The sequence below is a fragment of the Siniperca chuatsi genome, linkage group LG12 (genome assembly GCF_020085105.1).
Source record: "Siniperca chuatsi isolate FFG_IHB_CAS linkage group LG12, ASM2008510v1, whole genome shotgun sequence".
Classification (NCBI taxonomy): domain Eukaryota; kingdom Metazoa; phylum Chordata; class Actinopteri; order Centrarchiformes; family Sinipercidae; genus Siniperca; species Siniperca chuatsi.
In genome coordinates this window covers 16,475,120-16,500,548 of record NC_058053.1, presented here as the reverse complement: position 1 = coordinate 16,500,548, position 25,429 = coordinate 16,475,120, and the positions used below count along the sequence as shown (strand labels likewise).

General features: G+C 40.8%; 4 protein-coding genes across 10 annotated transcripts in view; all 4 read right to left on the bottom strand.

Moving 5' to 3' along the window:
- Positions 1–219: 219 nt before the first annotated feature.
- tmsb4x (thymosin beta 4 X-linked) lies at positions 220–1,619 on the bottom strand. The gene is made up of 3 exons (XM_044217806.1): positions 1,472–1,619; positions 709–821; positions 220–611 (listed from the first exon to the last, which is right to left on the bottom strand). Exons 2-3 carry the CDS (start codon positions 806–808, stop codon positions 586–588), a joined length of 126 nt encoding a protein of 41 aa, XP_044073741.1. The 5' UTR covers positions 809–821; positions 1,472–1,619; the 3' UTR covers positions 220–585.
- Positions 1,620–2,145: 526 nt separating this feature from the next.
- On the bottom strand, positions 2,146–7,411 carry LOC122885972 (toll-like receptor 8). Of its 2 annotated transcripts, none has more exons than XM_044217788.1 (2): positions 7,279–7,411; positions 2,146–5,619 (listed from the first exon to the last, which is right to left on the bottom strand). In XM_044217788.1, the coding sequence occupies exons 1-2, from the start codon at positions 7,279–7,281 to the stop codon at positions 2,533–2,535; spliced, it is 3,090 nt and encodes a 1,029-aa protein (XP_044073723.1). In that variant the 5' UTR covers positions 7,282–7,411; the 3' UTR covers positions 2,146–2,532. The 2 variants fall into 2 exon arrangements, with proteins under 2 accessions (XP_044073723.1, XP_044073724.1); XM_044217789.1 differs by lacking the exon at positions 7,279–7,411 and adding an exon at positions 5,809–5,898.
- On the bottom strand, positions 6,936–11,476 carry tlr7 (toll-like receptor 7). Its single transcript, XM_044217786.1, has 2 exons — positions 11,317–11,476; positions 6,936–11,020 (listed from the first exon to the last, which is right to left on the bottom strand). The coding sequence occupies exons 1-2, from the start codon at positions 11,329–11,331 to the stop codon at positions 7,880–7,882; spliced, it is 3,156 nt and encodes a 1,051-aa protein (XP_044073721.1). The 5' UTR covers positions 11,332–11,476; the 3' UTR covers positions 6,936–7,879.
- Positions 11,477–12,993: 1,517 nt separating this feature from the next.
- Positions 12,994–25,429, bottom strand: part of frmpd4 (FERM and PDZ domain containing 4) — a 48,580-nt gene continuing 36,144 nt past the window's right edge. For all 6 annotated transcript variants that reach the window (XM_044217783.1, XM_044217782.1, XM_044217779.1 and 3 more), the window contains 13 exons: positions 24,436–24,481; positions 23,375–23,479; positions 22,130–22,237; positions 21,608–21,739; positions 20,771–20,890; positions 20,401–20,537; positions 19,947–20,073; positions 19,610–19,699; positions 19,309–19,491; positions 18,988–19,120; positions 17,911–18,888; positions 15,912–17,120; positions 12,994–14,758 (listed from right to left, as the gene is read on the bottom strand). In XM_044217783.1, the coding sequence (XP_044073718.1) occupies positions 13,518–14,758; positions 15,912–17,120; positions 17,911–18,888; positions 18,988–19,120; positions 19,309–19,491; positions 19,610–19,699; positions 19,947–20,073; positions 20,401–20,537; positions 20,771–20,890; positions 21,608–21,739; positions 22,130–22,237; positions 23,375–23,479; positions 24,436–24,481 (4,609 nt within the window). In that variant the 3' untranslated portion in view covers positions 12,994–13,517. The remainder of the gene's footprint in view (positions 14,759–15,911; positions 17,121–17,910; positions 18,889–18,987; positions 19,121–19,308; positions 19,492–19,609; positions 19,700–19,946; positions 20,074–20,400; positions 20,538–20,770; positions 20,891–21,607; positions 21,740–22,129; positions 22,238–23,374; positions 23,480–24,435; positions 24,482–25,429) is intronic.

The window sequence follows — 25,429 nt, the reverse complement described above, 5'->3', positions numbered from 1 at the left end:
TGACGAGTGCCAGCGCTATGTCAGTTGGTAACTTCACTGGCACAAAAAAAAAAAAAAAAAAAAAGCAGCGCCTACAAAATGCTCCCATACTGTCGGAGCAGCTTGAGCGTAAAAGACAGTTTGTTACCCAACAATGGTTCTTATGCCACAGAAAGGCGTGGAGCACAAATAGATGAAAAGTATCAAATTTTAGTGTAAAACCACAAGGACACATTAAAGTCAATTTACATTTTTTATTTTGCATGTGTGACAAAACTTGTGCATTCCAGATTTGTGTGAGCATTCACAAGAGGCCAGAGTAGCAGATACAACTCATGAAGTGTTGGTCCCTCAGGTGTTTCATGATACACCTGCTCTTCAACTACACTGGAGATGCAGCCACAGCAACAGATGACCAGGAACCCATGTTGATGTCAAGCCACTTATTGTACAGAGATATATCTAGACAAGTGAGTGGTGGGGGGTTGTACAGCCATTGTTTTGTCAGTTAGTAAGTACTTCAACTTAAAATACATGTTGAAAAAGTTGAGAAAAAAAAAAGCCAAGGCTTGTGGAATGTACAGTGCACAGGAGGACAAGGCTTCATTAAGTGGTCTTCTCCTGTTCAATGGCTGCAAGAGGAGAAGAAAGTTCGCATCATTAGTTCCAAAAGGTTGTTGACCGCATCAACTAAATACGTCTGGATTCAATGTTAAGCACAGCACATACTTTCTTTTGTTGGCAGTGTGTTTTTCTCTTGAGTCTCTGTCTTCTTCAGCTTGGTCTTGTCGAAGGTTGTGACTTCTGTGATGTCAGGTTTGTCAGCCATGTCTGTAGAGGCTCTAAAAGAAACCAGAGACTTAAATTACACTGTCCTGCAATGGCGCGCAATCAGAACACACATGAGCATGTGGGCAGCTAATTAGAAGTTAACACATTTAATAGAGCTTGAAGGGCTATCTGATTTATGCAAAACACACAAAAAAATTAAAATCCGTCGCATGTCTCAGTGGCTGACATGAGAAACGCTTTGTATCAGTGAACGTGTGGAGCTGAAGGACCACCGCCCTTTAAAGCGGTTTAGAGGAGGATTCTGACTTAAACTATAGCAAACCCCCTTCTGAACAATAAACCCCACAAATAAAGGGAGAGCAGAGCACATGTACTGAATATAAGTTTAACGTATTGAGCTAAGTAGAGTATCCAATTAACTTGATACAGCATGTTTAGTTTTATAGACATGACCACAAAACAGTGGTACGTTATACCCTTCAAGCACTAACTTTTTTTTTTTTTTTTTTTTTTTTTTTAGGGTAACAGGCATTTCCTGATTAATTCCAGCAGCTTTTAACACATCCTGCGCAGCTGACACGGTTTGATGTTGAGGCAGGACATTGCCAGGCGAAACGTAAGAATCTTAAAAACCGTGATTAAATCACTCAGCAGCTAAAATAAAAGCAGCCTCGAAATAAACATAGGGACACACACTCACCAGGGTTTTTGTCAGAGGAAAAAACAGGATGCACGTTCCGCTGGCACAGGAGCAGAGTGAGGGCTACGCCGGCGATCACGCAATAAATACTGCGCAGTATGCAAATACTCCCGTGACGTCACGCCACTGTCTCTTTAGCCTGCTTTTCTACAAATGTGTTTTTGCTTTAAGAGTTATTAGATATTACCAAACGCTGGATATACCTTCACCATATTTAAAATTTAGCCGAGTCTGTGCATTTATTTGAGGGGGGAAATGTGCGTTTAGTCAGCTGCGACCACCTGCGTCAGATTAGGTGAGTGAAATCAGTCTTCTCCCGTCTTTGTAGAAGGCGTCTTTATCATCATGGTGGCTCCAGGTGTTTGTTCATGTCACAAAGTGAATGAAAAATGTAGGCTACAAAGTGATTTATGAGTGAGACAATGAGTTAACTAGTTTAAATTTAACAGCGCCCTATTAAAACTGTATAAGGGACGACACCGTGCGGGCAAACACAGTAATAACCAGGAAGTAATTAATGCAATGGGAAGAAGTGGAGATGGGGACCTGTAGGAGTGTATATCAGACAAAACGGCCACTGTGGATACAGAATTTATATCAATGCTGAGAGTTTTGGTTGTGCAAATCTCGACCGTTTTTTGTTTTTATTCTCAAATAATTTCGTCCAGACAAACTAGCAATAAACACTTTATTATAAACACAGTACAGGGGAATGCAGTGCATTTTGTTTTTACAATAAATTGCCCTTTTGTTGGTTGAAGTTGTGACCTTAAAGATATTTTCTAGCTTAGATTGAGACCAGATAACTGACTGAAACTGGGCTGATTTATTCAAATACTGTAATATTTGCAAGACATTCAGTATCATTGTAACTGTATCAGCAAACAATTATGAAATAATGTCTTTATTTGCCTTCTATTAAGCCCCAGGCAGAGTGATAAAAGTTGTGAAGGACCACATCAGTGTTCATACAGAACAATAGTTTCAAAAGTCATATTATTGTCCACATAGTAAAGTTAGAAATCATTCCCAGACAGTTGGCCTTTATCCTGACCACTGCTTCAGTTGCTGGTGAAGTACTTTGAATAAGTCTTGTTGTACATCACCTGATTGTCTACTCTGACCACATTCCTCAGGTTTTGCCAAAACCAGGGCTCCGCAGCAGCTGTCCTCGGCCACTCCACAACACTTTGCCCACACAGCCTCCTCCTCAGGCGCAGGAAGTGAGAGTGCTGCAGGACGGGCTCCAGCATCAGCAGCACGATCACATCCATGTTTTCATCAAGCAGTCTTTGGTGGGCCAGATACATCGCCAGCTTGAAAACCCCAGTCTTAACATAACCCTCTGTTAAGACAAACAGGGTCTTGCGACTGTATCGGATGCTCTGAGTGAGGTTATCCACCAGCGGGACCCCAGGGGGCCAGTCCCTCTCCTCCAGACACAGAGGAAGATGCTTCTCTCCTTCCTCTTCCAGTTTCACTCGCAAATTCCTCATCACCCAATCCGAGACATGTGGATCTTTGGTGTCATAAGTCACAAAGACATCATAAACACCGTCCGGTGAGTTCAAGGACCTGTATCCCTTCAGCTTAGCTTTCATATAGTGTAGGACATAGGAAGCATCCCAGTAAAATAAGTGAGCAACTGTTGCCACAAACATAAAAACAATAATGAAGGAATTTGTGAGAATGTAGATCAAGAACGCCTGACTGTCATTTACACACTGGTTAATGTCAAAGTATATCAGAGCTCGACCCTTCTGGTTTTCTGGTGTGTTACATGTCACCTCACTGGTCAGTCTAGGGATCTTTACATTACTGTTTTCAATCCACAGAATGAAATCTAATGAATCACAGGTACATTGGAACGGGTTTCTCTGCAAGAACAAAGTGTGAATCTGATTGTCAGGTCTTGTTTGGAAGGTGGATTGATTGATGATAGCCAATTTGTTGTAGCTAAGGCTAAGAGTCGTAAGGCTTTTTGCACCATTTGGAAATCCATTGTCCAAGTGGAAAATGTTATTATGACTCAGGTCAAGGAAAGTCAAAGTGTGGGTGACGTTTGAGTTTATACCTGTCACATTAGCTAAAGAATTGAAGCTCAGGTCCAAAATTTGAAGTTGGTTGAAACACTTTAGTTTGTCCCATTTAAAATCAGTAAGTGCATTGTGACTTATGCGTAGTACGGTGAGGGTACGTGGCAAATATTCATAAACCTCGTCTGGAATCTTTGCAATGGTGTTTTGGGATATATCTAAAATTGCCAAATTAGTTAGATTAGTAAATAGCGTCTTATACGAGCCATCCCTTTCTTTCCAAAGGGTCCCAAGATAATTATTCGTAAACTGAAGTTCTGTTAATGATTTGCTGTACATCAGTTTTGTCGTTAATGTGGAAATGGAGTTATGACTCATATTCAGCACTCTCAGGGCAGGCAGATTTTTTGTAAAATTCAAATTATGCGTTATCCCGAAAGCTTTAAAGTAGTGGGAATTATGACTGAGGTCTAGTACTTGCAGTTTCTTTAGTTCGTTGAAGGCGTTGTCATAGGCCAGATCAATCTTATTGAATGACAGGTCCAGGTATGTCAGATTAGGCAGCAAGGAGAACTCTGTTCCATTAAGTGCTGCTGAAAATCCATTTCCTGAGAGGTTGAGACATGCAATATTTCCATAGCCCTCGAATTGCTTTGGAGAAATGAAGAACAGATTATTTGAGCTGAGTATTAACACTCGTCCAGAGTCAAAGCACTCTTGCTTGATAAGGCTGTGTGTTATCTCATAAGCAAAATCTTTTGGATGGGGTTTTATGAACGGTGAAATAGAGAGATCCAACCCCTGATTGTATCCCTCATTTGTATGTGGGGGGCTTTTCACTGGAATGGGATACAGCCTGTTTTCTGCGAGGTATATCATTTTCAGGTGGGAGAATTTGCTGAATATGGTGGAATCAGAGTAAATAATGAAGTTTGTCCCTAAATTCAATGCAGACAGATTTTTGAGCTCGTACAGAGGTCTGAGTGTGCCTGGTCCAATATTCTGGAAGACCAAACCCTCCATATGCAAAGTTCTAAGTGAAATGAGATTTGAAAACTCTTTTGAAAGATTTAATGTCGTAGGATAGAACTTGAGAGCAAAGTTGAACGAGAGATCAATTTTCTCTAGCCTGGGAAGGGATCTTAGAAATGTTGCCTCCTCAGTTATTGCTTTCATTAAGAAGTTAAATGAAAGGAACAATTCTTTAAGCTTGCTCATCCTCGCGAACCATGAGGGATTCAGGTGGTTCAGTGAGTTTCCTCCCAGGTTCAGTGACTCAAGCTGTGTTAGACTGTGAAATGCATTGGGATGGATGCCAAGAGAAATGTTTTGGCAAGGAACACAGGGATACGGAGCATTTTGACATCTAGGACAGTTGCCTTGTATTTTTAGGATTTTTAAATTTTGTAAACCAAGCAAATCATCTTCAGATATGTACTGTATTTTGTTCGAACCCAGCGTTAACATGCATAATGACTGGGGTAATCCTTTGGGAACTTGAGTTAAGTTGTTAAAGGACAAGTCCAGAGCCTGCAGTTTGTTCATAGCTGCAAAACTGTCGTCCATAATCGTAACAGATTTTCCACAAGGATTCCAGAAGTAGCAGTTTCTGGATAACAATAAATGTGTCACATTTGTTAAGCCAGCCAGGCTGCTGTTATCCAACAACAAAATCTTGTTATTGTTTAGCTCAAGGATTTCCACACTGAGAGGGAGATTGCCGGGAATTTCATTCAGACAATTGCCAGTCAGTCTTAGTTCGTGCAGTTTTGTCAGATTTTTGAAAGCATTCGCAGCAATGATCAGTCCTTTGTTCTTGTTTGCCCAGCTTAGATTGAGTCGAGTCAGATTCAGAAGGTTAGAAAATGAATTAACGGAAATATTCTTAATGTAATTTTCTGATAAGTTGAGCTCAGTTGCATTACTAGTTATCCCATAAGGTACTCTATGCAGATGACGCCCTTTGCAGTCAAATAGCACCCTAGAGGTATTGGCGGTTGTGACATCACAAGGGAACTGCGGTGACATCCACGCAGGTTTACACGCAGCAGGCTGGATCTCATAATGGCAACACAGACAGAACAGCAGCAAGTGCATCCAACATGTGATGGTCTGTAGATAAACAATAAAATTAGTCAAATAAAGTAACTTGAACTTATACAGTATGTCATAAATATACTGTATAAACAGACTGTATATCATCTGTAATCATCATAAATTACATCATAGATTTTGTGTTATGTTAAAGGATAGTTTCACAATTTTTCGAGTATGTCTAAATAATCAGGTGCCTATATGAACCTTGAAACAGGCTTTGCTTGCTGTACTTCCTTCGGTTCATACTGGACATTAAGAGATGCCTTCCTAATGCACTTCCAACATGAGGCTTCAGCAGTCTGTGTAAGACAAATCAAATGGATATCTTCCAAAGTTACAGTCTGAACAGTATGGACAGGAGGAATAATTACAGTAAGCAAAACCTTTTTAAATGTTCACACACTTATGGGCACCCGACTGTTGTTTTAAGACAGACTTGACAAATTGCAAACCTATAGGTTACTTTAAGTGTTGAAAATTGCTTTTCAGAATGGTACCACCTGTATCCAGCAGGTGTCAGTAGTCTGTAAATTAAATATCACTCAACTGGAATAACTGCTCTTAGTATTTTGTCAGAATTAGGAATTATGTTAACCTCCTCACAGCCCAGAGACCATGCAACTTTTGCTCAACAACGGCTATTGTGGCCGAAGTGACATTTTGTAAGAAATTGGTAAATGCTAAAAACTACTGCAACAGTAGCACAAGCAGAGAAAATTTAATTGACTGAGTAATGTCAGATACACAACACTATTAATCTAAACTGTGCTAACATTAGTTAACATTAGCCACCATAAGCTACTGGTCATACCAGACCAAGTAAATAATAATATATATTATTGCTTATGAATTCAATTTTTAGTAACTTTAGTAAGTAAGTATTATTATAGTAGTATTATTTCTTCCTCCAAAAGCTACATAGTCTTACTTTAACATCCAGTTTCCCCTTTATTTCCCCATACATAGGTAGGTTGTTAAAAGTATTTTATTCCAGTACCAGATATTTATATTCTGTATTGACTTGTTCCAGCTCTTTGTTGAAGCTGTATGATCTTTACAGTGAGTGAAATATGGCTGCACCTTTCCATCAAATGGAAATATTCTAAATGTCTTATCAATTATTTTAGACACATTTTCCCCAAATTTATGCCTGACACATGGTATCTTTGGAAACTAGAATTTATATAAGGTTCTGTGGGTTTGAACAATGTTTGGCTTCACAGCATGAGTTTATAATCCCTAGTCCACCGACAGATAGCTGCTTGTTAAGGGGTTAACTGTTACCCTCTAGAAATGGAAGGTCATACTGATAAAATAAAGATGACATGATATAGTTTTTTTCCCACACAGTTGTGAGTAAACTTTAATGTACCATATTTACTGTAGAACACTCCATTATCACAAATGCAAAACAGTTTTCAATGAGTCAAAGTTTTTGGAGTCAAATAAAAGTATACACAGTTAGTCCAAGTATTATCTCGTGCTGTAAAGTTCTTATATTACAGAAACATCCAATTAAAAAGCACATGCAGGTAACTAGTAAATCCATAACACATCCTGAAGAAGTCTGATGAGTAGAACATTTAGTTAATTTTGAGTAGATAAATCTATTATCTGCTATACATAGAGCAAAGCTTAAAAAAGTACAGCGAAACCTGTATCAATAAAACTCACCATTGTGTATGTACTGTATTGATTCCTTATGATCCTTAAATGAATGTCTTGAAAACAGGTGACTTTCTGGCACTTTCAGGTAAAATTGAAAATTAACTATAACTATAAAACTGTGCCTGTCTCGTGTGTCATCAAGTCAAGTCGAAATACCCTACTCAATCTCTGTGTTCTTCATCTTTAATATACAGCACACATTTAAAAAATAATCCATCTGTTGCTCAAACATAAAGTCAATCACAAAAGCAATGAACTGGCTGGTTCTCACAACAAGATAGTCTCTGGGACAGAAGTAGCATGTGAATTGAGGAAGTACATCTGTTTCATTTCCCTGTTTCATGATGTGTTGGCAGTTTCATTGCCATCTCAGACAAAATTAAAATTATAATCCTCTGAGGAAATGGCAAATAGTGCCAGCCAGTTCTCTAATGAGTGAGGTGAAACAGGGAATTTAAAATCAGCACACAATTAGTCATTAATATTACAATCATTTTCTTTTTCTTACATTTAAATGAGATGTTCACATTATAATTCATATACAGAAGTACATTAAGAGCAATCAAAAATTAAAGAAGGAACTGTGCGTTACAGCATATTGTTTCACTTACAGTGTCTCTTTGAAGAGGTTGTTGTATTGTTTGTGACTTTCCGTTACTAATACACTTCTCAGGCTGAACCAGAAGTACGGCTGGGCTTGAGGGTTTGTTGGCCACTCCAGCACAGACCGCTTATACAGTCTCTTCCTTAATCTTAGGTACTTTGAATTGCAAGGCACTTTCTCCAAGAAGATCAGTACGATAACATCATTTTTTTCATCCATTAGCCTTTGGTTAGCCATGTAGAAAGCTGTCTTGAAGTTTCCACTTTTAATGTATTTGCCGGTGAGAATGAACACGGTCCTCTTGCTCTTGTGAATGCTCTGGGAGAGATTGTCGATCAGGGGACATCCAGGGATCCAGTCCCGTTCCTCCAGACACAGTGTCAGGAGGCGGTCTCCGCGGTCCTCCAGATGAACGCACATTTCCTTCATCACCCACTCTGACACCTCAGGATCCTCCTTGTCATATATCACAAAGGCATCATAGACAGAGCTTTGGGAGTACAGGCGGTCATAGCCTTTGAGCTTGGCCCTGCAGAAGTGGTAGATGTACCAGACGTCCCACAGGAAGAGATGGCTAGAGATGGACAGGGTGAGGAAGCTGAGGACAAGGGAAGTCATGAGGATGTAGAGGATGATTGACAGGTAGCTGTACTGGCAGGCCAGCAGGTCCACTGAGATCACGGGATGACCTCTTTGTGCCCCCGGAGTGGCACAGGTGACATCTGTGGCCAGCCTGGGGATGGTCACTTTGGTTTGGTTGAGCCATTTGATAAACCAAGTGGCGTTGCAAGTGCACACAAATCTGTTTTTGTGCAGAAGCAGCATGTCCATCTTATTAACAACATCATCTGGAAAGCTAGATTTCTCAATGTGCTGTATGTGGTTAAAACTAAGATCCAGATATTTTAAAATGTAGGCATCCTTAAGGAAATCTGGCGTGAGTTTTAGGATTTGGTTCTTATGTAAAATGAGCTTCTTGAGAGATTTGGTACAGTTTGACAGTATGGATGGAACATCAGTTAAGCTGTTTCCACTGAGATCTAAGACTTGCAAAGAATGTAGAAGTTGAAGCTTCTCCCAATCAAAGTATGTTAGTTTGTTGTTTTTGATGTAGAGCTCAGACAGTTTGTCTGGCAGACCACGGAACACTTCCTGTGGAATGAAATTGAGGTTGTTATAAGAGATGTCAAGGACAGTCAGATTAAGTAATTTCTTGAAATAATTGACATATCTGATGTCCCCATCTCTCCACAACATATCTAACCGGTTATCTCTGAACTCTAACCTCTCTAGAGATTGACTCTCCAGCTCTGTGTTAGTGGAAGTAGAGATCTTGTTGTGATTCATCAGCAATATCTTGAGATTTTTCAAATTTCTAGTGAAATTAAGCATGTGAGTCAAGCCCTCAGACTCAAAATAATGGTTGTTGTTACTTATATCCAAGATGACCAGATTTTTCAGCTCTTGAAATGCAGTGGAGTAGAGCAGGTCCAGGCGATTTGAGGAGAAGTCCAGATATTGTAAATTAGTCAGATAGGTAAATTCAGAGCCATTCAGACTTTGGCTCATTGCATTCCCAGACAGATTGAGGCATCTCAGCTCTCTAAGATTTAAAAATCTTGAATGCAGGAAGAATATGTTGTTTCTGCTCACATCCAGGGTTTTGCCAAACTCACTGCACTGCCTTTTGACAAAGGATGTAACAACTCCAAGTTCTTTATCTTTGTATTTGCAGCTGCGTGCATATTCATCATATCTGAAGTAATGAATCTCTCTCACTTCCTTACTTTGGTACTGAGCAGCACCCGACATGGGAGACCAGTACAAGGGCTCTCCTCCAGAGAAACCAACAGCATCTTGGCCGTCAGAGGGGGAAGATATTTTGTTGTCAGACAGACTGATTATTTTAAAGCTTTTTAACTCCATCAGAATGCTAAGGTTTGTCATTTTAATGAAGTTTGTACCCAGATCTACAACCTCCAAGTTTGTAAGAGGTTTTAAAGGAGCAATGCTCTCTGGCTTTAGCTGCTGAAACACAAAGCCCTTTAGTCTGAGAATTCTAAGGGATTTGAGGGAGGAGAAATTGCAGCTCAGTCTCAGTGTTTGGGGGTACCTCTGAAGTTCATAGTTAAATGAAAGGTCCAGTTCTTCCAGTTTGCCCAGGAAATGTGGGAAGGTGGTGACTCCTATCTCTCTTGCTAAAAAGTTTGATGAGAGATCAAGCACTCTAAGCTCTGTGGTGCTGGCAAACCACTCAGCTGGCACACAAGTCAGAGAGTTACTGTGCAGGCGCAGCGTCTTTAGTTTTGTCAACATTTTAAAAGCAGTCTTGCTGATATTAAGTGGTGAGTTATTTGGACACGGTGTGCATGGGAAAGGAGCATTGTAACACCGAGGACAGTTTCCACTAATATCTAGAATCTCAAGGTTAGTTAGGTTTTTGAAATCCTCATCAGTGACTTTTTCAATGTTATTGTTGTAGAGGTACAACTCCTTCAGACTTGTGGGTAATTGATGTGGAATAAAGGATAAGTTATTTGATTTAAGACATAACAATGTTAAATTGTTAAGCTGTAAAAATGCACCATCCTCTATATCATAGGAAACATTACATGGGTTACGATAATAGCAATTTTGACTGAGGTAAAGCATCTCAACATTTCTGATCTCGGAGAGGTTTGCTTTGGAAATATAATAAATGTGATTCACTTCCAAACTCAGCAGGATCAGATTTGAAGGCAGGCCTTTAGGTATACTGTAGAGCTGATTCCCATCTAGATACAGCGCTCGCAGATTCCTCAGGCTGGTAAAGGTATTTTCCTCTATTGTCACACTGGCAGTGCACATGCGGTCCTTGGGGCCGATTTTGATGGGCACACAGTTGCACCTCATGTCAATCTCAGTCAGGTTCTCCAGACCGTGAAAAGAGGTGGAGTTTAATTTAGGAATATGGTTGATGGTGAGCGTCAGATTGGTAGTGTCTCTGGGGATGCCAGGGGGGATATCTTTTAGGCTTCTCTCAGTGCAGTCCACCTTCACCACACTGCCGTTGCTGGTCACACTAACATCACATGGCAGGGTTTTTGGGTAAGAAATGCTTGCTGTCGATATGGAGAGACAGCAGCCCAGCAGTGCCACACACATCTGTACAGACACACAGGTGGTTCACTGAGAAATGTGTGCAGGTGGAAAGCTAATAATACAGTTACATTACTAAGAAAACGCATAATGCACATATCAAGCAGAATCACATGCTAAAATCAATATTTTGAGTAAGGTATGTACAGGATATGCTACCTCATAATACAACTAGGAACTGGTACAGGCTAGGGTTTCCTTTTCTCCACCTCTCCATGTAGTTTAAAGTCCTTCTGATCAAAGCCATCCTGAATGCAATTAGAATACTATACAGTATATGAACAAAGATAACAGATACTCACCAGGTGGAAGAACATTGTTCACGTGAGAGATTGAAAAGAGGTCCTGCTATGAGTTATGTTGTCAAGTTGGATCAAGTACTGAAAGGAGTGTAACATTGATGATCAGTCCTAAGGTGATGAGATGAAAGTAGCAGGTGGCTGGGTTAGCCCATTGTGTGTATAATTAGCCAGCATCACTTCCCTTTTGTCACAAACCAAACACACTCATCCAAATCTTCCATCTTTTACAGTGTCTGTTTGATAATGGTTGACAGATATGTTATATAATGTTATATAATGGTGCAAACATGTGCTTAATGCTAAGATTACTATGAAGAGGTTTCCTAATAGAAGGATCAAGGATAATAGTCTCTTGCTCTTATAGTACAATATAATATAGCACAGCTGGAGGAGTTGTGGGTTATTCAGTGGCCACCACCAATGGAAAGAGCTGTTTCATTTCTGATTAGCCTGCAGGGGAAAGTGAAACCTACAGTATGCTTGGGTTTAGGTTTACCAATTTATATGGTAAACATGCTATTCTGTAATCTGTGGCTACTTTGTGGAGTAACATTCACTCTCACCTGTGATCTGTCCAGACAGTATGTATGTATGTATGTTTTGCCCTTTTTTGGGAGACCCAAAGCAGCAATAGATACTGTAGTTTTAGAAAAAGTATCTACCTGATCAGCCTCTTTTACAGTAAAAAAGCATGATGACAAAGTGGCTTTTTTGCCATGCTAGCAGCAATGTCTGTCTGTCACTCCACCACTTTGGTCCACACTGAAATATCTCAGCAGCTATTGGATAGATTGCAATGCCAATTTGTACAGACATTAATGGTTCCCAGGCTATGAATCCTACTGACTATGGTGATCCCCTGACTTCTCCTCTGGGGCCACCATGAAGTTGACATTTTTGGTTCCGAGTGAAATGTCTTGACAACTATTTGATGGTTTGCCATAACATTTGGCACAGACATTCATGTCCCCTTCAGGATGAATTGTAATAACTTTGGTGTCTGTCCATAACTGTCCATCTAGCGCCATGTTTTGGATGGACAGTTAGACAATCAGGTGGTCCTGCAAAACCAATGACATTTCCATCAGCCTCAGCTGTACTTTGTGTTTTGTGCTAATGTTAGCATGCTAACAAGCTAAACTAAATGTTAGTATCAGCACGTTAGTATTGTCACTGTGACCATGTTAGCATGCTGACGTTGGTATTTAGCTCAAAGTACAGCGTCACAGAGCCGCTAGCATGGCTGTGGACTCAGATGCATCATGCAACATGTGCTTGACTATTACACACATAGCAAAGCAAACAGTCTCTCCTGCCCCGCAAGTGAAATGGGCCATCGTCATCATTAATGCAAAAAGCATTACTACCACTCAGGCTTGAGTAAATAGTAAAATCATGAATTATTAACACAGTTATAAAACAAAACATGGGTCAAGCAACTTTTCTGTATGAATAATGCAATTTTAGGAGCAAACTTGTATAATCTAGAAAAGTCATTCTGTCAGCCTCTGTTATTCTGTTTTTAATGTTTCAGAGATCAACTGAAAAGAGAATTAATGATTATGAATTTGTATGTACCAATGCAAAATTGAGTACATAATATGGTATTGTATGAGAAGTTGTTAATAAACCACTCTCATGTTTATTAAAACACAAACAGACAAATATCATTTGAGATAAGATTTTTTTGAAAGTTTTAATAATGATGTTGACAAAAAATAACAGGAAAGTACTCAGTGTTCATATGTAAAGTATTCATTATATTAAGGTGAATCCAGCAAATGAAGAAGTCATATGCGTTAATTTTATTTGATCATGTCCTGTGCAATGATTTGTCTAGAGCTGTATATAGTGTATGCATTTCTCCAACAGAATATATATTTTTACAATTTATAAACAAGGTACTAATAAGGTTGTAATAATCTACATGTTAAACCCCTAATGTAACCAATAAATCATTAAAATAATATCCCTATTATGTAATATTAGATAATATACTTGTGAGGAGGATCATATGCTTCTTCATAGAGGCCTTAATATAATCTATTTAAAACTTTAGTGATTTATATAGTTTTATTTTTACATAATAAAATATTGTATACACAAGGCAAGTTTTTTTCACAGCAGTTCACATTGGTTGTTAAACCCATGTCTCTTATGTATGGCTTTAAAATCAATAATCAGGACGAAATAACAACAGTTTATTTGTTGAGCAGTGTTTTCAGTGAGTGAGTTAATGTGTTTATAATAGCAGACATGGTGGCAGAGTGATGTGTCAATGCATTCACACTTTGGTCACTGGGGGAGCTTCCCGAAGCCGCCTCTGCAGCTTTCAGCAGACACACGTAGTTCATGACGACCTCATCCACCTTGGCTACCACCTCACGCTGTTCGCTCTCGGTGCTCAGGCCTTCCACTAGTGACATGCAGGCTTGCGTCAGGCAGCAGAGTGTGTGGAAGCTGTGTGTCAGAGTGAGCAGTAACTCCTCTGGGCGGCTGTACTCCACGGCCATCTGTCTGCAGGCGCCGCTCAGCACTTTGGCCTGCATGAAAAGCAGCTGGGAGAACGTATCCATGTCAGCCTCGTTGATCTCGGGCTTCTCACCTCTGGACAAGCGGCCAACACTGGAACGTAACACGCTGACCATGTCTAAGGCATCCTTCCGTGCAAGTGCGAACCCTGTGTGAAGGCTGTAGGTTTTTCCCTTCATTGAATTTACACGAGCTAGCCTTGCTTTTAGGCTCATGTCATTCATAGCTGTGGCCATGTTACCCCGCTCAGCTTTATAGTCAGCTTTCAAGAACGTGTTTTCCTCTCGATTAAAAGAAACCGAGCTGACAGAGAACAGATCATGTGAGGGCATCTCTCTGTCTTCAATATCACCATCTGTGTTTGTCTTTCTCCGCAGGAAGCAATGACTGAACGGCCCCTGACACCTCCACGTACCTGCATCCAGCCTTGTTGCTGTTGAGTCTGGCAGCAACAGGGATGCTCCTCTTAGCAGCCGTCTACCAGATGAATTAGAGGCGACTGAACCCTGGGACAAGCTCTTGGGCAATCTTTTGGTAGAGGATATACTCTGTACTTTTGGGGGATCTTGAGACTGGAAATTCTGACCACCACTCTTCCATGTAAGTGTGGCTTTGGTCTTCTCTAACAGTGCTTCTAAGCCCCTGTGACCTGGCATTATGGTGCTCCAGCTCCTCCTGAGCATCTGAACCCTGCGTGGCTTCCTGAGGCTGCCTGTTGTAGGGTCACATGAAGATCCACTTGAGGGGAAAGCCAGGGCATGTGGGTTGGGCTCGGGGCTGGCCTGTGTTAGCCCGCTGGGCTCTGTGCTACTTCTTAATGATGATGGTGACATGGTTGTGGTGGTGGTACTGGTCTCATTATAGAGAGCTAAAGATGACTCTTCCCCAACCTTCTTCAGCTGTGTGCAAGCTACACTAGGGGTAGTAGGAAAACAAAGAGAACTGTTAAGCATCTCCCTGACAGCACATATTCATCTGTAATAAACTGTTCCATATAGAAATCTGAAATGATGAAATGCATCTTTTCCTGAATTTCCATAGGCCTACATGTTAAAAATATCTTAATTCCTTAAAGATTGTACGGGCGAGTTTTAATTTCTCCATGCACTCTAAACACAAGGTACATATATTGTGTGTTAGCAAGTTATGTAACATTACTGTTATGTATTTCTTTTGGCTAGAAATGTATTTAATCAGCGCTTTACCTGGAAGAAAACATGAATGCTTTTGGTCCTATTTAACATGGAGTAGGGGTGCACTTCAGCCTCTTGTGGCCAAAATGAGTATTACAACAACAAAAGGAACTCAAAACTGGCAAAACCTATTCTTAAATCATAAACACAGGTAAGAAAACAATTTAGATCAGACTTAGAAAATGGATCACCAGGGGGAAAAAATCACATAAATTGTGTCCCTGTAAATCTCAGCTACTGGATGGAGTGCCTTAACATTTTGTACAGACATTAATTGTCCCCAGATGATGAATCCTAATTACTTTGGTGATCCCCTTACTTTTTCTTTACCAGCAGGCAAAAATTGACATTACCATCACCCTCAGCTGTACTGTGTTTAGCATGCTAACATGCTAAACTAAAGTGAACATGATAAACATTATACCTGCTTAACATCAGCATGTTAGCATAATGGCATTAGCATTTAGGTCAAACCACTGCTGTGCCTAAGCACAGCCTCACAGTGCTGCTAGCATGGCTATAGACGCTTAGTCTTGTTTTTCAATAGAAAGTGTTTCCAAAGGAAACCGTTTACAGGAGGTCTGCAGATTATCTGGAGCATGAGTGCTGTTATTCTTTGCTGTGAGCACCACAAATGAAATTCTAGTCACCTACATTGTATTAGGGGGAAGCCAAAATCTCGGTTAGATAGCAGATATAACCAGAACTATCTGCATGGCTAGATACCACGAGGTGGATGACAACATGTATGCTTTTGTAATTTGTGTGACCTGACCATTTGAAATATATTCCTGCCCTTATTTTCCTGTAATGAGACTGGACATTTACACAGACATAGATAAGAAAGAGCACCCTCCTGTTTAGTTTTACCTGTGGTTTCTTTTATCTTGGGCATTCTGTGACTGCCGTCCCGTGTAATCCCGAACCCAGGCTCAGCACTGGTAGCGGCATGGATCTTCCTCAGCAGGGTGGGATCCATGGGATGGCCAACCCTCCCCTGACCTGGGGGCCCATAAGCTTTCTCCTCAGCAGTTACATAACTCAGCCCCTTAAGCGAGGACTCTGACAGTACATGCATATTGTCTGTGGCACAAAGGGGAGAATCCATGGGAGTGACACAGCTGCTGCTGCCTGTGCTACAACCGGCGTCTATAGAGGAACATTGTGAGCTTTGGAGAGAATGAACGCCTTCACTCTGTATCGATGACATGCGCTTGCTCATGTGGTAGTCATATAACCGTGTGACTTCTTGCTCTGATGGCGGAATCTTAATTTGCTGTTGCTCATTATCCTGTGAAGTGGCATCTCTCTCTGCAGGGATGGGCCCTTTGGATGGGGAGCGGAGCTGGGCATTGAACTGTTGGCTTCTTTCATCTGAGTCCTGTTTCTCTCCCTTTACTCTCAACCTGTCTGCGTGGGAAGCCTGTGAGTCATTCACACATTCTGGAGAGAGATTTTCTGCCATTTTGTTTCCAGGCGCTCTCTGCTGCCATTTTTGATGCCTGTCTTTAAAGTGAGTTCGCCCCAGATCAAGCTGATTCATGTAATAGGAATCTCTCACAGTGAAAGCGTTATACTTCCCAACAAGATGAGGGGGCTCATCTTTAGAAGAGTCTTGAGAAGTCATGTGAGATCTATTAGAGGATTCACAGGTATCTCCATGGATTCTGCTCTCTGCCTCTCTCTGCTTTCCTCTCTGCCTGCTCATTACTGAGCCCATGTGCATCTTAGTGAAGTATTCACTGACTGATTTTATTTCCATTGTCTCTGGCTCCATCTCGCCGCCATCCGAGTGAAAAATCTGTGAGGAGGCGACTGCAGATGATTTCGCCTCCTCCTCCTGATGCTCCTGGGGATTGTACTGCATAGCTCCCACGCCACCATCACTAGGTGCAGTGACCTCTGGCTTTTCCTCATTCAAAGCGCGGTATCCTTCTGTCATGGCTACATGCATCCTCAGGTGGTTCTCTGAGTGTCTCTGAGCAGTGGCCAGCTCGGAGCTCTCTGTCACCTCAGAGGAATTAGTCTCGTTGCCAGAATCTGAGGACTCAGGACTAAATGCTCGTGATATTTCTACACCTGTGTACCACAGAAAGACAAACATCTCATTAACACATGAAAATTATCCCAGATTAGAATCAAATAAAGTTAATGGTAATGCAGCATGTATGGGAGAAAAGAAATGAATTATTACTTTGGAATAACACTGACAATAATAAATATAAACCACTCTATAATAACATTCCACTTAAAATTAAAATCTAATTATGGCATCTAGAAAATATTGATAGAGAACAGTCAACGGCTTAAAATTAGCATGATGGCTATTTGTTTTAATTTGTTCTATAGTAGCGTAGAAAAGGTTTCAGTCGTAGTCATCTGGACACTGTTTTCAGAATCAAGACGTTTCGGCTCCCATCCGGAAGTCATTCTCAATTGTGAAAAAATTGGACGGGAACTGGAAATTTAAGCTAATCTGAGTTACATAAGCCCTGCCCTCAGGAGGGAATCTGCCTGAGTATCTGTTAATAGCTAGTTTCACCTGAAACTGACCTAATAGTTTCAAGATGGCCCAGTGATCAGTAATCAGGCCTATTGTTCTATAGTAGCAACAAACATCTGACATGGTGCAGTGTGCAAGAGAAAACAAACATGATCCACAAAACAACAACAAATCTTGACAAAATGAATGATACTGTAATGAACACAACTGTTTGTATGCTCAAATGAATGAAGAAATACTCACACAAATGGAAACATAGAACAAAATGGGCTTTATTGAAAAAAAGTCAATAACAACAAATCAAAAGTGAATGGCTGGAACATGTGTGGTGTTAATGGATGAACGTTACAATAGTGTAAGGAGAACCTGTGCTACTCTCTGACTGTGCTGGACTCTGTTCCTCAGATGCAGCGAGGGCCTCGAGTGCCTGTAAGGTGGACACCACTGCATCGTTTAGAGGCTCCCTGTGGCCCTCTGCTCTGTGGGTGGGCACTGAATCTATGAGAGACACTGGGATATCATTGCAGGCCCCCTGGGCCCGAGTCCCGGCCCCCTGCTGCTCCTCCTCGTCAGAGCTGTCCCTGAAGCCGGGAGGGGGAGCAGCGATGGCCAGGTTAAGAGAGTGCAGCAGTACGTCATTGTCCTCCTCGTCATTACCCTCCGGTGGGGGAGGGAGGGAGGTCAAGTCAATGATGTCATCGCTGGACCCTGAGAGCGAGAGAAACACAGGCTTGTCAATGTCACTCATCACCATGTCCTCCTCACAGCTGATGTCATCCTCATCCTCTGCATCATCTGTTGTCTCTGCGTAGCAGATATCGTGCAGCAGCGGCTCCTCGATGCATTCAGTAGGACCAAAGATTTTGCTGGAGTACTGATACCCGTCCCCATCTTCTATGGCATCCATCATCTTATAGTCCTCCTCGAGACGCCTATACATGGGGCTGTGATTGTCTAGAATCTCCGGGCCATCATCCATCAGTCTCTGGTAGCCCAGATTTTGGGGGTTTACACTGTCTAAGGGAGGATCTCCAAATATGAAGGAGACCTTTGCACTCCTGGAGGAGTCTTGGGGTTTGGGCCTTGGGACGTTGAGGTAAGTTTGGGAGCAAGGGATTTTGCAGCACTCGGCTCTCTCTGCCATGTGCATTGAGTGCTGGGCTTGGTGGATCTCAGTTATGTAGACTGGTTGGCCTTCATATCTCCCGTGGTCGAGGTATTCACACTCCTGGTCAGAATAATCTTGACTGTACCTCTGGTTGTTTCTGTCTTCACATCCTTTATGGGGTGTACTGTATGTACACTCGATGGCCTGGTAGTTCTGCTTTAGTCTTGCTGCATGACCTGCAAAGAGGAACCAAAAAATATACAGATCTATTTAAACACAACACATTTTAACACAACATGTTTTAATGAGTTATCTTGTAATCATATCAGACGTACTTGTTTCGATACTGTCTGTGTTTTTGGCCACATTGAAGATGGAGCGCCGAGAGTCCACCAGTAATCGGTAGTAGCCAGCAGTCAAACAGGCCAGATTCATTGCATCAACAGACTCCATTAAGAGAGTGATGGGCTGTGAAAGAGGCAGATAAGCAAATGACCAAGAGCACAAAATAAATGGGAGAGCGGGGCTGTATGAGGCTGGATGAGGTTATAATGACTGCTGAACAAACTTTGTGTTGTTAGGGTAAAACCATAGATAATATTCACAAAACCAGTAAGCACATGTTTTTATTTTAAAAAAGCAGAAGGTTTATTAACCTTTACGTCCAGAACATGAAGTTCCACTCTAACCCTGTTCTCATCTTCTGTATACATCTCAATGCGGTTGACATGACTAAAATCAGCCAGAAGTGCCACCAGGTTTGTTTTGGTGTTAATCACATGGCTGATGCCATATTTGGGCCCCACCAGCAGCGTCACTTCTGTGTGCTTCTCTCCTTGCTGTAAAAAGGAAGAGAGAGTCAGCACATTTTTGCATGCAGATGAACAGCATGTAGGCATGTTTTTGTGTCACACACTGGCTGCATATAATGTGAGGTAGCGAGATGGTTTCACTCACAATTAGTATGGATTTAAACACCCGTCCTCCATACAGCCTCAAATCACTGAGATACTTCAGATAATGGACCTTTGCCTGCAAGGCAGTCAACTGGAATGGGGAGGAAATAAGAGACATTGCATAAGATACAAGCTGACATAATTTAAATGAGGTATTCACAGCAGAATGTAGAGTTTTCACTGAGTTAAAAAAAAGGTGCAACATTATCTGTGCAAGCGACTACCCAGCACCATTATTTTGAAACACTCCACTAGGTGGTAGTCAAGAGTCTTTTCAGATGTAGTGCAAGGCAAAGAGAGAGAGATGGAGAGAGAATAAGGAAGAGGTGGCACACTACCTTTTTACCAGGCGGCACCAGGTTCTGGTTGGTTTTGAGGATGTGAGTGAGGGCTTTTTTGATGTTCTTCTCTTTCATGCTAGACAGCACTGCAGGAGGCAGGAACAACGCCAGACCCCACTCCTTCCTGCAGATGCACAATTCATAAAGATTAGAGAAGGTCACTCAATCACTGTTAAAAACAGTCAAGTCATCATTCTTGACCGGTGATCAATTTACCTCACCCAGAGGTGGTGCATTGATTAACTGACTGAATCATTACCTAACCAGAAGGGAAGTATTTTCTGGCATTGCAGTAGAACAATACTAATGAGAACATTATTGTGTTATTGTATAACAGCATTTTGGACTTAGTAGTATCCTCTACAGCTGGAATAAGTCATCAGAAACAACAACATGACTTTATAGTTAGATTCCAGCCTTCATGGAGCATTGTGAAATCCAATCTACTTACTCAATATACTTGAGGGAAACTTTCTGGGACTGCTTGGTATTGATGGTTAGAATATACATTTGCAGGGCAGCCAGATGGAGAGCCGTGTCGTATTTCAGCTCTGACCCAAATCTCTCCAATACCACATCATTACAGCTCTGGAGGAGCCGGAGAGAGGGAGAGGACAGGAGGAGGTTACACTTCAGTTACTCTTTTTATCATGAAATGAAAGACAACAACATGTGTTTGCTAAGCCATTATTATACACTGAAGTCTTGACTAGGTCATAGTCCTGAGGTGGTTTCAGATTAGCATACTGTGTTTCTTTAAATACTTTCACCATAAACTATACTGTATGTGTTAAGTGTTATCTGCATCTGCTAATATTCACCTGAACATAGAGGTACTCAAATGCTACTGCGTCTCTCCTAAGCAGGTCCACGGGATCCTTTGGGACAAAAGTGATGCGAAAAAAGCACTTCATCTTGTGTGACCCGGGCCTCTGTGTCACCTAAGTCGGAAGTTAAGGAGGGCCCCATTAGTTAAGTGTTTGCATCTGCAAAATGACAAGTGCTCACACAATTTTTTTTTTTTTGCAGATGAACAGGGAACATTTGATATTAACTAAAATCATTGAGTCTGTCAGGACTAATATACAGTTTTGACAGTGATTCAAGGAATAGTTTGGCATTTTGGGAAATAAGCTTATCACTTTCTTGCAGAGAGTGAGGAAATCAATACCACTCTCATATCTGTCCATAAATATGTGGCTGGAGCCAGGAGACGCTTAGCTTAACTTAGCTTAGCTTAGCATAAAGACTGGAAACAGGGGGAAACAACTGCCTGGCTTTGTCCAAAGGTTAAAAAAAAATCTGCCTACCAGCACTTCTAAAGTTCACTAACACGTTTTCTCTTTTGTTTAATCTATACAAAAAACAAGAAGTAGTGGTTTTCTTGAGGGACTATTTCAGAGATGTACTGATCTCCTCTAACTCTTGGCAAGAAAGTGAATAAGAATATTTCCTAAACTATTCCTTTAACATTTTTCAAGTATAACCAGTCAAACGAATAAAGAGCCTGTAGTTTTGCTCCTGTTGTACTACAGTATGAATACAAAAATACTTTTATTGTATACTGAAGACAAGGCTGGTATCCTCCCTGTGTTTTGCCATCAAGTCCATTTAACTGCCTCTCTCCTGTTTAGTAGCACCCAAGAGAGCTGTCTCACCTGAGTTAGCATCTCCTGCTCATGCAGGAGCATGAGTTTGCTGGCAGATCCCTCAGCTCTTTGTTCCAGCATCAGAGAGAAGTGCTCAATGCTCTTAATGGATAGCTTTTCTTGCAGGGTCAGGATGACATCCTTTCACACAGACAGAGTCATACAATCAATATGAGATTATACAATACAATATGAGAACCATGCAGATACAGCCTGCTTGTTCTCAGCTCAGTGCCATAACCATAAATCATTTTCACGGCTGAACTCACAAAAACGTGACCACTGCTGAACATACAATCTGAATTTCAACTGCAATAGATAGAAAATGAAGGAAATGTGAATTGCTGACCAAGGTCTCCCTGCTCCACTGTTAATTAAGCTCAAAATGTTCAGATGAGGTTCTGAAGGCCATAGTGAATAGAATAGTCATGTACCGTGCAACTGTGAATAACATTCAACATTTAAACTGAACGTCACTTTAGATTAAGCAACTGCATTTCATAGTGAAGCAAGGTTCTGTCAGGCACCTACCTTAATGGATGTGTTGCTGTCAAATTTAAATGATTTAGTCTGCCCGTTCTCCAGGTACACCTTCAGAACATTTGGCATAAAAAGAAGAGAGTTGTCCTTCACTGTTTCCTGAGGATGGAATAAGAATCATTTGATCAACAAATCTCACTTTTTCTGATTGAAAGTTGTTTATATATTGTAGTTTAAGTGCATGGGAGTTGGATTTGAAAATTCTGTAATTAGAAGACCCCTGGGAGACAATTATTGCACATTCAAGAACTCATTATGGAAGTGACTCTGAGGATTAAAGTAATATTAAAGGAATAGTTCCACATTTTAGGAAATACACTTATTTTCTTTCGTGCTGGGATCAGAGGATTGATACCACTCTCATATCTGTATGGTAATTAGGAAGCAGCCAGGAGATGGTTAGCTTAGCTTAGCATAGAGACTTGTAGCAAGGGAAAACAGCTAGCCTGGCTCTTTGGGCAACACAATACGCCTACCAGCACCTCTAAAGCTCACTAATTGACACGTTATCATACCCCCCCCCCCAAGAACCATAACTTTTTACATTTCGGTTTTTCTTTGGACTAAACAAACAACATAGAGCATGATAATTAGTGAGCTTTTAAAAGTTGCTGGTAGGCAGATTTGTTTTTACCTTTGGACAGATCCAGGTAAGCCGTTTTCCCCTGCTTCCAGTGTTTATGCTAAGAAAAGCTCTCCTGACTGTAGCTTCATATTTAACAGATACAGATACTGTATGAGAGTGGTATCAGTTTTCACATCTAACTCTCAGCAAGAAAGCGAATTAGCTTCTTTTTCACATTTAATTTTATTTTCATGACATTTTTGATTGAGCCAAAATAGTAGTGAAAGTAATACAAAGTAACACAATGATGCATCTTCCTTAAAAATCATTTTCTGGTTTTATGTATGATGCTGTCTTTTTGCTCATAGGATATGACTGCCTGATAGTCTCCTTACTTTGTGGTTGCTCTCTAAAAAACCTCTTCTCTGTGTGACTCATCTGACAAACCAGGGAAGCTCTCTGTAAGCTCTCTCCCCCTTTTTCTGTCCATCATACCCACATCCCATTGATGGTAATGTGATGAAAAGAAATAAGAGGAGGTGCATACATTTAGTGATTTCTAATATTTTCACTCTGCTCTATGCCAGCTTTTAGAGTTCAGGTCTGCTGCTGTCGTCTCCTGTTCAAAACCTTGATGTGTAGAGAATGAATCAGTGTCCAGTGTGACTTACGGGGACCTGGCCATTGATGATGACCTCTTCGGCGAAGCGGACTTTAACTGGATTAGTCTTTAACTTGGCCTTTTTGGCTGCGCTGATGAATGCCGATTTGGGTGACTTTTGGAGGGAAAAAAGAAAAACAAGACAGAATCAGTTCCTCTAGAGATGAGTCATGTATTTTTTTCAGCTCCACACAATTCAAGGACATGGTCCCTTCTTGAAACACAACAACCTCCTTTCTGATGCAATTAACGTGGCTCTGTGTAACAGCATAAGAGGGGAGGACACCCTCACTGCCAGTGTGTCATTGAGGCTGCAAAGAAACGCCCGGTAAACGGAAGCAATTACAGGCTGGATTATAAAAGCTGCTCGGTCCTCTGAGTATTGTGGAATACTACACCCATGTTTTTCTGCAAATCAAATCCTTATTCAAGTTTAGTCGCTTGTTAAGCTGTTTTTAAAGACTCAACGCTCGTCATGCTGAGCCTCTATGATACTGAACAAAATGATTTACTGAAATGCACGATGAATGGATGTATTTAGACATTACATTTTTGAGTTTTAGGAAATGTTGTATGGTATAAAACACTATAATTACTGTCACCGCGTATAGAGAATTTCTTGCCACACAAGAAACAGCATATATGTTGTTTTCTGTGAGCATGCAGTGATGATTTGGTCTATTTTTGGAGGCAATTCAAGAATAATTCCATTTCCACTGTCTTATTATGCGAACTGTAAACAAAGGCCAAATATATGCTCCCAGCACTGTGTGTTCACCACCATCTGGTGCTCCGTGACTCTAGTAAATGTTGATGTGGCAGGTTCATCTGAGGTCTTGCGAGGATCTGACACTATAACATGAGAAGACTTGGATAGACTGCAGCAATTTGACTCCCTTTGAGTTAGCAGGGCTCTAACACTTAGCTAAGGCATTACTGATACAGTGCCAGCACAAACATATGGCATGATTAATGACTTGCTTTCATAGTCAACAAAATAATCAGCTCAAAACACACAAGCAGCCTATTGGAATGTATTCGATTTCACTCATAGAGGATGAAGAAACTTACTGGGTATGGCTGAATAACAGTCAACAATATGGACTCCTTGCAGCTCCTGCAAGACACACAAAAAAGAAAAAGATTAATTTGTAATAAAAGATTGAATCGAAACAAAATAAACAAAACACTGGTTAAGAGAAATCTGGAAATATTAAACTTTTCTTGGAACCAGTTATTGTTATTTTTGAGAAATCATGGTGGACAGTAGCAGGAGGAACATTGTGTCCCAGTGATGCTCCTAGCAACTCAATAGTGCAGAGTTTTACTGCAGAGACTGAGCCCATTCAAGGCCACAGGAGCTGTGAAGGAGTGGCCACATCGGCACTTTTCCCTGTACTAATGTACTATTTACAGACTGCCGCACAGGTCATACGAGGACCAAACGCTCACAGCCAGCAACTCAACGGTAATATTAATCTGACGCATGAAAAAACATCAACACCAGAAATACAGCTAAATCACGGTGTATAGAGCAGGCTTCCACAAAAATGTTCATTTCAAAATAAAATTATTACAGTGATGGACTAATTCCAGTGATTTCTTATTCTGGATAGAAAGTTGAGATATTTTTGCAAATCTGTGGCCATCTACAGTATGTCCATAAACAGTAAACTGTGATAACAAGTAGTTTAATTATTTATACAGTGCCTATATAAAGCTTTCAATTCCCTTGGGCGTTTTTATGTTTTATTGTTTTACAACATTGGATTATAGGGGATTTAATGGGCCTTTTTGACACTGAAATGTGCTTGTATCCATCCCCTGACTTGTGCTTTTCAATCACTTTTTTACTGAGTTGCTTGGAGTGGTCGTTTGTTGTCATGGTGTACTTTACAATACTGACTCACCAAAAGTTGGACCTTGCAGATACAGATATATTTATTTATTTATTTTTTTACAAGATATTATTTAGATTTCTCAAAATATACAATCTACATCATACACACTTCCCACAGCAACAAAACAAAGACTCACAATCCTAATGACAAAACACAATAAAACA

Excerpts from the sequence above, each read along its gene's own strand:
- tmsb4x (XM_044217806.1), bottom strand. The coding sequence starts at position 808 with ATGGCTGACAAACCTGACATCACAGAAGTCACAACCTTCGACAAGACC. Across the intron at positions 612-708 it reads CACACTGCCAACAAAAGAAA|CCATTGAACAGGAGAAGACC; the intron begins GTATGTGCTGTG and ends CTCCTCTTGCAG.